This window comes from Ziziphus jujuba, chromosome 11 (assembly GCF_031755915.1).
Source record: "Ziziphus jujuba cultivar Dongzao chromosome 11, ASM3175591v1".
In the NCBI taxonomy this organism is placed as follows: Eukaryota; Viridiplantae; Streptophyta; class Magnoliopsida; order Rosales; family Rhamnaceae; genus Ziziphus; species Ziziphus jujuba.
In genome coordinates, this window is record NC_083389.1 from 7,130,353 (window position 1) to 7,140,131 (window position 9,779).

At 35.2% G+C, this 9,779-nt stretch overlaps 3 protein-coding genes across 3 annotated transcripts; 1 reads left to right on the forward strand and 2 right to left on the reverse strand.

Annotated features, from left to right (window-relative positions):
* The first annotated feature begins 2 nt into the window (after positions 1-2).
* On the forward strand, positions 3-2,250 carry LOC107431936 (ankyrin repeat-containing protein BDA1). The gene is made up of 2 exons (XM_016042966.4): positions 3-1,058; positions 1,157-2,250. Exons 1-2 carry the CDS (start codon positions 477-479, stop codon positions 1,946-1,948), a joined length of 1,374 nt encoding a protein of 457 aa, XP_015898452.3. The 5' UTR covers positions 3-476; the 3' UTR covers positions 1,949-2,250.
* Positions 2,251-3,959: 1,709 nt separating this feature from the next.
* Positions 3,960-5,916, reverse strand: LOC107431928 (E3 ubiquitin-protein ligase ATL42). Its single transcript, XM_016042958.4, has one exon. It carries the CDS (start codon positions 5,452-5,454, stop codon positions 4,132-4,134), a length of 1,323 nt encoding a protein of 440 aa, XP_015898444.2. The 5' UTR covers positions 5,455-5,916; the 3' UTR covers positions 3,960-4,131.
* Positions 5,917-7,154: 1,238 nt separating this feature from the next.
* LOC107431883 (E3 ubiquitin-protein ligase ATL42) lies at positions 7,155-9,385 on the reverse strand. The gene has a single exon (XM_016042903.4). The coding sequence runs from the start codon at positions 9,100-9,102 to the stop codon at positions 7,786-7,788; it is 1,317 nt and encodes a 438-aa protein (XP_015898389.1). The 5' UTR covers positions 9,103-9,385; the 3' UTR covers positions 7,155-7,785.
* Positions 9,386-9,779: the final 394 nt, after the last annotated feature.

The following is a 9,779-nucleotide window of genomic DNA, read 5'->3' on the forward strand; positions in this document are numbered from 1 at the left end:
AGTAGTACACAGGAGACAATAAAGTATACTCATTTTGGACTAAATTAAGATGATCCAAAATATGTATCATTCCAATGAGTTATGGTGGTAAATAAAGTGGTTAGCTGTTGGATTTTTGTAATTGGACATTACACCACTAACTGCAATCTTGGGTCAAAGTCCTAGATGCTTCTTAGCCAAGCATTCATGAATATTACCATCAATGAAGCTAGGCTTTCTTGTAGGTGCTGTACTTGGACTCAAAACTGTTAAAAAAAATTCAGATTTTTTATGGCGGTCACAAAGTCCTAATTCCGAAAGTCAAGCTTTTCTTTTGTCCCGTCTCAAAATTATAACCTTTGAATTTGACTCCCAGAAAGTAAAAGCTCCACGTCTCCACACCACCAATTTCCTTTTTGTGGGGGCATCGATGGAGGACTCGATCTGCGAAACCAGTTTTTTCGATCTGAGAAACCAATTTCTGAGTTCCAAATCAAATGGAGGGGAAACTATTCGAAGCTTCTCGAAAGGGTGACACAGCCACCTTGCTCAAGCTCATTGAAGAAGATCCACTTGTCCTTGAAGATTCCATCAAACATGCCTCCAAGGAGACTCCACTTCACTTGGCATCTTTACTTGGGCACACAGATTTTGTAAAGCTAATACTGAATCAAAATCCAAAATTTGCCAAAATTGTGAACCAGAAAGGCTACAGTCCTATGCACTTGGCTTGTGCAAATGGACATGTTGAAGTAGTAGGAGAGTTGTTGAAGATCGATCTTGAAAGTGGCCACGAGCTTTGCAGGCTCAGAGACAAAAATGGTAGAACCCCACTGCATTTGGCAACCATCAAAGGGAGAGTCTTAGTCATTGGTGAACTGCTCAAGGATTGCCCAGAGTCGGTGAGGGAGGTTACTAAACAGAAGGAGACCATTCTTCATCTGACAGTGAAGAATGAAAATGGGTTTGAAGCGCTGAAGATTTTGGTTGAAGAGTTCAACAGCAAGGAGTTGTTGAATTGGAAAGATGAAGAAGGAAACACCATTTTACACTTGGCTGCAGCCATGAAGCAGCACAAGGTGAGCTTTTTCTGTTGTTCTCTACCTCAAGCAAATACCTCAATTACATCGTAAATCACTTATAAACTTGAATGGAATCTGCCTCTGAGCACTTGCAGCTGATGAAGTATTTGCTAGGCCAAAGCTCAATAGACCTGAATGCAGTGAATTCCGAGGGGCTCAGAGCCTTGGACATTATGCTAGCAGGTCCTAGGCAGTTCATTGATCAAGAAGTTGTGGAAAAGCTCTCTGTTGCGGCAAAGTTAGCAAAAAATGGTGATAAACCATTGCCAAAAGACAATGTCATTGACATGGGCACAACAGAGGTCCCAATCAAAAAAGACTCTGTTGAAAGCTTGGCTACAACAAATTCTAATGACCAAGATTTGCTCAAGGAAATGAGAAAAGGAATAATGGTAATGGCGGTTCTGATTGCAACTGTTTCATTTGAAGTTGCAATAAACCCTCCAGGAGGAGTTTGGCAAGATGGGGGTGTTGCTGTGTCCAATATCACCAAGGGGATGTCTAGCCAGAGTCACAGCCCAGGAAACTCAATTATGGGAGAAGTATTGCCTAATAGCTTCACATGGTTTCTGGTATGGGACTCTATAGCATTCTTAGCATCCATGAGCATTATAGTGGCATTGACAGCCCCATCAAAACTGATTAGCATATCGATTCGTTGGGGTTATGTTCGCTTGATGATGTGGGCAGTGATTGCTTCAGTTCACATGGTTTTCCTTTATGGTGTACATATGACTATAGAGTGGAATGTTTACAAAAGAGCAGTGATTCTACCATTTGTCTTTTTTTATGCAGTTGTAGGCTTATTTGGTCTTAGTACTGGTTGGTCTTTGATCATTGAGTGGCGGGATATGGGTTATGAGTATTGGATGAAGAAAAACAGATAAACCAGCATCTGCAGAATTATTTACCTCTCACATACTATTCTGATGCTGGATTATTGTTGCTAATAATATGTGAAAGTTTTTCATTCTGTAATGTTCACTCCATTTATTTAAGATGTTATTGCAGAATTTTTACCTTTCACTAAAGGAAATCAATCTGAGGTAGTAGTTCATTGTTAATAGCATGTGAAATGCTGTGGTCGAAGCGCTTATGGACAACAATTAGGATCCTATGGCAAAATAATGGTGGAATGTGTTATTTATTTATTAATTAATTATTATTATAATTATTTTGGTTATACTTTCGTTATTGGGTGTGGCAATCTTACTATATTTCCATGTATATATTATTTATAAACCTGCTTCCATGTCTGTTTAAGTTATGTTTCAAGTTGTACTCTTAAAAGCATTCACTGATTATGATGACTATGAGTTTGATATTTTCTGCTATTTAATTCTATTTCACAATCATTTCTTTAAAGCATCATATAAAAATAATTCAGATTTTTCAAATTAATCAAACTAAATTTTCAAACTTCTTATTTTATATTATATTACCAACAAGAGTCTGAGTAGTGATGCAACAGAGCCAGAAGGAGCTGGATATACAGTGAGTGACATATGCAAATTAAATAAAAACATTTGCTCACTTCAAGACGTTTTTATTTTTAATTTTTTTTAATTTTTTATTTTCCCCTCTTATAACCCAAAAAACAAAATGAGGTTATCGTCCAAATCACATCCTTAAATAAGAATTTTTCTCCACCACCAAATCTACACAAACATAAAATGACAACAACAGGGCCAACATACCTACTTCTCAAATTAATTCAGTTAAAAGCATGAAAACAATGTAAATAATTCTTTAATCAATAAACAAAATTATACCAATATACCGACAAACATAGCAATATCAAAACTTATAATAATAAAAGCTCATAGATCAAGTCTACCCTATTTTAATTAGTTTAAGCATTTTTCAAGAAGCATCTCATGGCCATGCTTAATTTGATGCAGTAAAAATTTTTAAAAATAAATTATAAATAAATAAACATTTTGCAGACATGTTGTAAATTTAGAAAAGAAAGAAGTTAGCAGGAAAACTGCAAAGATGATCGTTCAAGACAAATAGAACAAACTCATCTCTTACGTCAATACAAAATCACTGATATATTATATGACACTCTCTTAAGCCAGAGATACAGACAGGTGTTTTTTTTTTTTGGTTATATATATTTAAAAAAAGCTCTTTTTTGGTCTATCAAAAAGCGTGGGGTTTGAAACATTTTTATATTTGCAATAAGGTTGTATTTTGTTAATACAAGATAATGGTGGTTGACTAAAGCTTAAGAAAAGGACAAATTTTCGGAATTACATTATTGCCCTGCTTATATATAATTTATATTCAGAGAGAGCGCATAAAGAGGACGAATAATGGTGGGTAAAAAGAAACAAAAGAGAAATTTGGAGTGCGATTAAGTTAATCAAAACCATTTTTCATGCAAAATTGAGGATGTTTACTAAATTGCTTTTCTAGTGTTGACCACTCTATATGGAAACCATTTTGAATGATTTAATTGGAAAATTTTTTGTTAAAATTATCATAATTTTTTTTTTTTTTATAGGATTTAAAAGAGTGTTGGAAAAGTTCATGGGCTTGGCATGAAATCATTGCTTACCTAAGCAGAGTTTTAAAGTGGCTGAAGTTTTCAGGATCTGTTTTATATTGTTTTCATTTCTCTAAAAAGATTTTTCTATGGAAGAAAAAGAGATTCTGGCAACCAAATTCAATGGGTCTCTCATGTAAGCAAGCCTCAATGATAGCCTAAACATGCTTGAATCATAAAACCAGGGTGTCAATCTCTGTTTCTCTGTCCCTTCTAAAAATGAAAATTAATAATAATAATAATTAATGAATTTGGCAACTTACTAACCAATCAAAATAAAAAACTTATGTGCTAGAAACGAATTAGTCATATGTCTAGTAGCTTTGATAAAAAAGACATATGATGAGAACTGAAAGCAAACAGAAAAAGTAAAATTAAAAGGTGTATACGATGTTCCTCCTTTAACTTGTATACATGAACATATAAAACTCTACAAAGAGCTTTAAGCAATTCAACAATGGTAGATCTATAAGAAAATACTTCGAAGTTAAAAATGACTTTAGAAGTTATGTAACCAATTTAAACATCTAACTGCTGTGTTGTCTTCTGTGACAGATGAGATCTTTTCTCTCTGTTTGCAAACCATTGGACTGTTCTTCTAGCAATAGGCAACCATAGCCGTCTGATACTTTCCTCTTTAACACTATTTCTTGATGAGTGGGACTCTCCAATTCTGTTACTCATATCAAAATTCCCGTATCTTGAAAGAGCTGTGATTTCTGACATTGACCTTTTCTCACCCTGATTCACAGCCCTTGATGTCTTGCTTGAGCTTGCTAAATCAGATGGAGGATCAAGAACTTGGATTGAAAGTGAACCACTGTTCTTGTTGATCGTGCTAACTTTGCTCTCGAACGATCTTTTCATCTCCATCTCCTCCTTGATCTTCATAATCTCTTCATTTTCACTCCCTCTTCCTGTTAAGAACAGCTCGTTGTTCGAATCCATGGTGGGGAATCGATTGCTTGATATATGGCTAATCATCTCGGAGTTCAAGAACAAGAGGTCAGAGGAACTCACACTGCTCCATCTATTCTTGAACATGAAATCAGACGCAATAATCTTGTGGTTGTGTTTGTGGAAGGCTTTCTGGTCCTCCTCGTTCTCATCAACTTCTTCTTGGATCAACAATTCCTCTTCCTTATCTCCTTTTTCCATCTTTCGAAAGCTGCTTCCTATGCTGAACCTTGAAGATCCGCGATGACCTTCCTCTCTCTGAACAAAGAGCTCTATGTTTGAGTCTTCTCTGAGCTCTGATTGATTGTTCCACAACAATCTCATACTATTCGAATAGGCAATGATTGTGAGGTCCTCAGAGCTAACTCGATGCCTGCAAAGAGGACAGCTTGAGTGCTTTTCGAGCCAATGATCGATGCAGTCAATGTGAAATGCATGTTTACACTTTGGCAGCAACCTCAGAACCTCAAAATCTTCAAACTTTGATAGGCAGACCGCACATTCAAGTCCTTCCTTTGACCCTTTTAGAGAAGAGAATCTAAAGAAAGGAAGTGATTCAATCACTGTCTTATCTATTCCAGAAAACCGAGAGCTTCTGCTAATTAGTCCCTGCTGATTCTGCAGATTTTCAAGAACAGATTCACTTCTGTGGCAGAGTTTTGCATAGACAAGAAGAACAAATGTCAGCACAAACATAACACACAGAATTCCTATAACAATAGCAATACTCGGTTTCAAATCAGATGGTATATTTGCTTCATAATTTGAAGGTACAGCTTGTGCTTCAGCATGAGAAATCATAAAAATGATAAGCAAAATGATGAACCATAGTTGGTTCATCGGAAGACTAATGGAAAGTTGAAATTTTGACAGAACTCCAATCATGTTTGGCAAAGCATTCTATAAGGACAAAATCTATATATTAATTTTTTTGGTTAAAGTTTATAGTTCGCAAGAAAAGGTAGCAGTTTGAGATGGATTTGTTATGCATGAGACTTTTAATGCCTCCGTCAAAGTGGGTATTTTATATATCCGTCTGTTTTTGTCACTCTTCTTTGAATCCTTCTAAGGGGTTTCTGGTATATTCTAATTATATGTATTTTTTATATGTATATGCAATATAGTTTAAAATTCAAAAGTGATGACAAGGTGGAGAAGCTTTTGGCTTCTTACTTGGTAGGCATTTCTTGGGCAACTTTATAAATTATAAACAAAATAAGCATTTGTCATGATTCCTAGACAAAGTAATATCAATTGGCTATACTATTTGGCGGAGAGACAGGCCCTATTATTATTTAATAATGCTTCTTTCTGAATACCTGCAATCAGGTGAAAGTTGAAACTTGGTTAGAATTTGACAATTCTTTTTTTTTTTTTTTTTTTTTTTTTTTTGCTTCTTAAATAAATTTAGAAAGGGTATCAAAGTTTTAAGGCTGGAAAAATTAAAGTCAAAAGTTTGGTGGATATTATATTAATGAAGCATGTTTTTCTCATCCTTTTAAAAGTCAATGAATTGGATGAGTCTAATTAGGCAAATATGTTATTTCACTGCTTTATATGGTGATATATATCCCATAGCTCTGGCTTGTAGTTAAATTTCAAAGAAAACAATGCTTTTGGTGGAATTGGTATAACACCTAGATTTAATTAGATATTAATCACCTAAAGCAAAGATTCAGAATCTCCCCCACCAAAAAATAGAAAAGGAGATAAGAGATTTTCGAGCTGTGTCTCTTACCTACTCCAAAAGGCAAAAATTTAAATCCCTTATTCACCACATAGAGCCAAACTCTTATTCATGTATATGTTTCGTTGTTGTTTTACTACTTGATGGGGATAGTAAAAGACAGAAGACTAATCATTTGATAATATTACACAGATAAGGGAGGTAAGAGAAATGCATTTGCTTTTCATGTGCTTTATAAGTTAAAATAAGGGGGGGGGGGGGGGGGGGGGGGGAAGGTGAAAAAAAAGAAAGATAGCTTGAAGGAGGATGTCTATTTATGCATCTAATGTTGGTAAATTGTGAAAAAAATGCAGTTGTTAATACTCATTTGAGAGGCCAGAATTTCCGAATATGAATACATGCACATGAAGCAAGTTGTGAAAATACTAATAACCAATATAATAAGTCAAATGACAGATATTACCTATATGCTTGAAGAATATGATAAATTGGTAACTAAAAGTTTAAAGTAGTTGACCAAACAAATCATCGTACACCGCTTGCTTGATAGCGATGCCTCTGAAAATGAGGAAGAAGAAGATCTATACCTCCTTTCATTTTAATAAGATAGATAATCTGCCAAAAGGAATTTCTAAATATGGGCTAAATGTTGTTATACCTTTGTTTTTGGTACTCCCATCATTTTGTTCTAAATCATATATTATAAGCATATCTTAAGCTATGTCCAACTGTCTTCAAAATTAGCATAAAAGAACATGGTTTTCAGCATGTAAGAACTTTGATTTCATTTATTTCCAGTCCATAATTACAAATGCTATAAAAAAAACCAAAAAAAAAAAAAAGCCTACACAAAAGCCGGCCTTTTTAATTACACTAATATAAAGTAATGGAACTTTCCTATTACATATTTATCAAAAATGGAAAATACCTGAATAGTTAAGAAGGGCAGGGCGACCAAACTGGCAATTATATTTTTATTTATATCTCCTTAATTTAGGAATTCATTTTCTAAGCAAAAGCAAACAGAGAAGAACTAATCCATGGTATTGTACAATTCAACAAGAAATGCAGTCTGATCAAAATATAATATGATAGAAATAGCGTACCCGTGTATACATGGTTATGCCTTATTCCTTAGGAATTCAGAAATGCTGTATGCATATTCTCAACACCAAAACAAAAGTACTTCATAAGTAAACTTCCCCTTCTTAAACCAGCTTGAAAGGAACATATATATAAATATATGTACATACTCCAATTTACAAGCATGTTATAAAAAAAGAAAAAAAAAAAAAGTGTAAGCATAATAATTGAAAGAAAATAAAGGTGTTTATATGCATGTTCCTCATAGAATTGTATTGTATCCTTCCAACAATTCTACCTAAACTTTTAAACTCTACAAGGTATGTTTTCCTTTACCATGATTCCCAGATCCCACCTGACATCAAATGAATATGAGGAATTTCAAAACTTCAAAATTATGCAAGAGTCTTGGATATGAGAAAACATGGAACATGTATAAGTCCAGTTTATACATCCAGCGGCCTCTGTATGTTCTGAGACTCTTTAGGCCCTTTTTCTCTGCTGCCAAACCATTGGATTGTTCTTCTGGCAATTGAAAGCCAAAGCTGCCTCATTCTATCCTCTCTCACAGTGTTTCCAGACAGAGAAGAATTCAAAAGGCTGTTGTTCTTCATACCCAATTTTCTATTCCTTGAAAGAGCAGTGATTTCTGACATGGACCTCTTTTCACCTTCATGAATCATGGAAATTGATGTATGACTTGAACTTGAATCTGGGATCGAAACGGAAGTACTTGTTTTGTTGGTTGTGCTACTGCTATCCTGGCTGTCGTATAACCTCTTCGCCTCCATGTCCTCGAAAATCTTCATATTTTCCTCATCTTCGATTTCCCCTGAGGTTGGAAGCTGCTTCTGATTTGAATCCATAGAAGAGAACCTGTTGCTTGTGAAATGGTTAAGCATCTCCGAGTTCAAGAACATGATATCAGAGGAACTCACACTGCTCCATCTCTGCTTGAAAACAAAGTTTGATACAAGAATCTTATGGTTCTGCTTATGGAAGATTTCATTGTCCTCACTGCTTTTAGCATCATCCTCTTCTTGAATTAATAACTTCAATTCCTTTTCGATCTTTCGAGAGCTTCTTCCTATGCTGAATCTTGAGGATCCGCGATGACCTTCCTCTCTTTGGACAAAAATCTCCATGTTTGATTCATCTCTAGGCTCTGATTGATCATTCCACAAGTACCTCATGCTGTTTGAGTAGGCAATGAGTTTTAAGTCCTCGGAGCTAACCCTCTGCCTGCAAAGAGGACAGGTTGAGTGTTTCTCAAGCCAATAATCAATGCAGTCAATATGAAACGCATGCTTGCATTTCGGTAGCAACCGGAGAATTTCAACATCTTCAAACTTTGATAGACAGACTGCACATTCCAGGCCTTCCTTTGAACCTTTTAAAGCAGAGAATCTGAAGAACGGAAGTGACTCAATCACTGTCTTATCAATCCCAGAAAACCGAGAGCTTCTGCCAAATATTCCCTGCTGGTTCTGTGGAAGTCCTCGACCAGAAGATGTTCTTCTTTGGCAGAATTTCATGTATGCAAGAAGAATAAATGTCAAGCCGGACATAATACAGCATAGAATTCCTAGAACAACAGCAAGGCTTGGCTGGCCTGTAGAAGAAGTCTCTGAAGTTGATGGTAAATCCTGGGCTAAAGATTGTGCTTTGGCATCAGAGAACACAAAAATTAGATGTAAAAAGATGGCACAGAATTGATTCAGAGGAAGGCTGAAAATCTTAAACTTATCACCTTTGGAAAACATCCTATAAGAACAAGAAAATTTTGTGTTCTTTTTGTATTTCTTTTGGCTATGAACTTATAGTTTGGAAGGGAGTAGCATAGAGATAGAGTGGTTATGGATGGGCATGGGCCTTTTTTAATGTCTGTACTGAAACAGGGTTTCCAAATCTGTATGTCAGTTTTCCCAAATCCTTCCAAAGGCTTTTCTTGTGTATCCTAATCTGATTGATCATTTTCAATGTTGCAGTATAAAAAAGTATTAAAAATTCAGTAGTGATGACAAGGTGGATAAGCTTTTGGGTTTTCACTAGGTAGGGTAGGCATTTTCTTGGGAAATAATAAATTTACATTATCGTAAGCAAAAGCATCTGGTTAATATACCCAGATGGCCATTTTATCTGAGGCTGAGATTAACCAATATTACTAAATTAGACTATGGACGGTTCCAGTTCAGGTTTAGGTTTTTTACTGGAAATTGAAGTCAAAGTATTGGACATATTTATATCGGCAATTTAATTACGTGCACAAAAGTCAAGGAGGTCAATTTTAATTAGAGGTTTTTTATTGTTATTATTATTATTATTATTTTTCTCATGTGATTGATCTCACTGCATAGGCCATCATTCTGCCTTGGAAGTTACTCAACAAACTTAAAACATTTTGGAGCTCAGTGAAATTTTTAATAAATTATGGGTTTGG

Coding starts and splice junctions, on each gene's coding strand:
- LOC107431883 (XM_016042903.4), bottom strand. CDS start 9,102: ATGTTTTCCAAAGGTGATAAGTTTAAGATTTTCAGCCTTCCTCTGAAT.
- LOC107431928 (XM_016042958.4), bottom strand. CDS start 5,454: ATGATTGGAGTTCTGTCAAAATTTCAACTTTCCATTAGTCTTCCGATG.
- LOC107431936 (XM_016042966.4), top strand. CDS start 477: ATGGAGGGGAAACTATTCGAAGCTTCTCGAAAGGGTGACACAGCCACC. Junction 1,059..1,156: donor CAGCCATGAAGCAGCACAAG/GTGAGCTTTTTC, acceptor GAGCACTTGCAG/CTGATGAAGTATTTGCTAGG.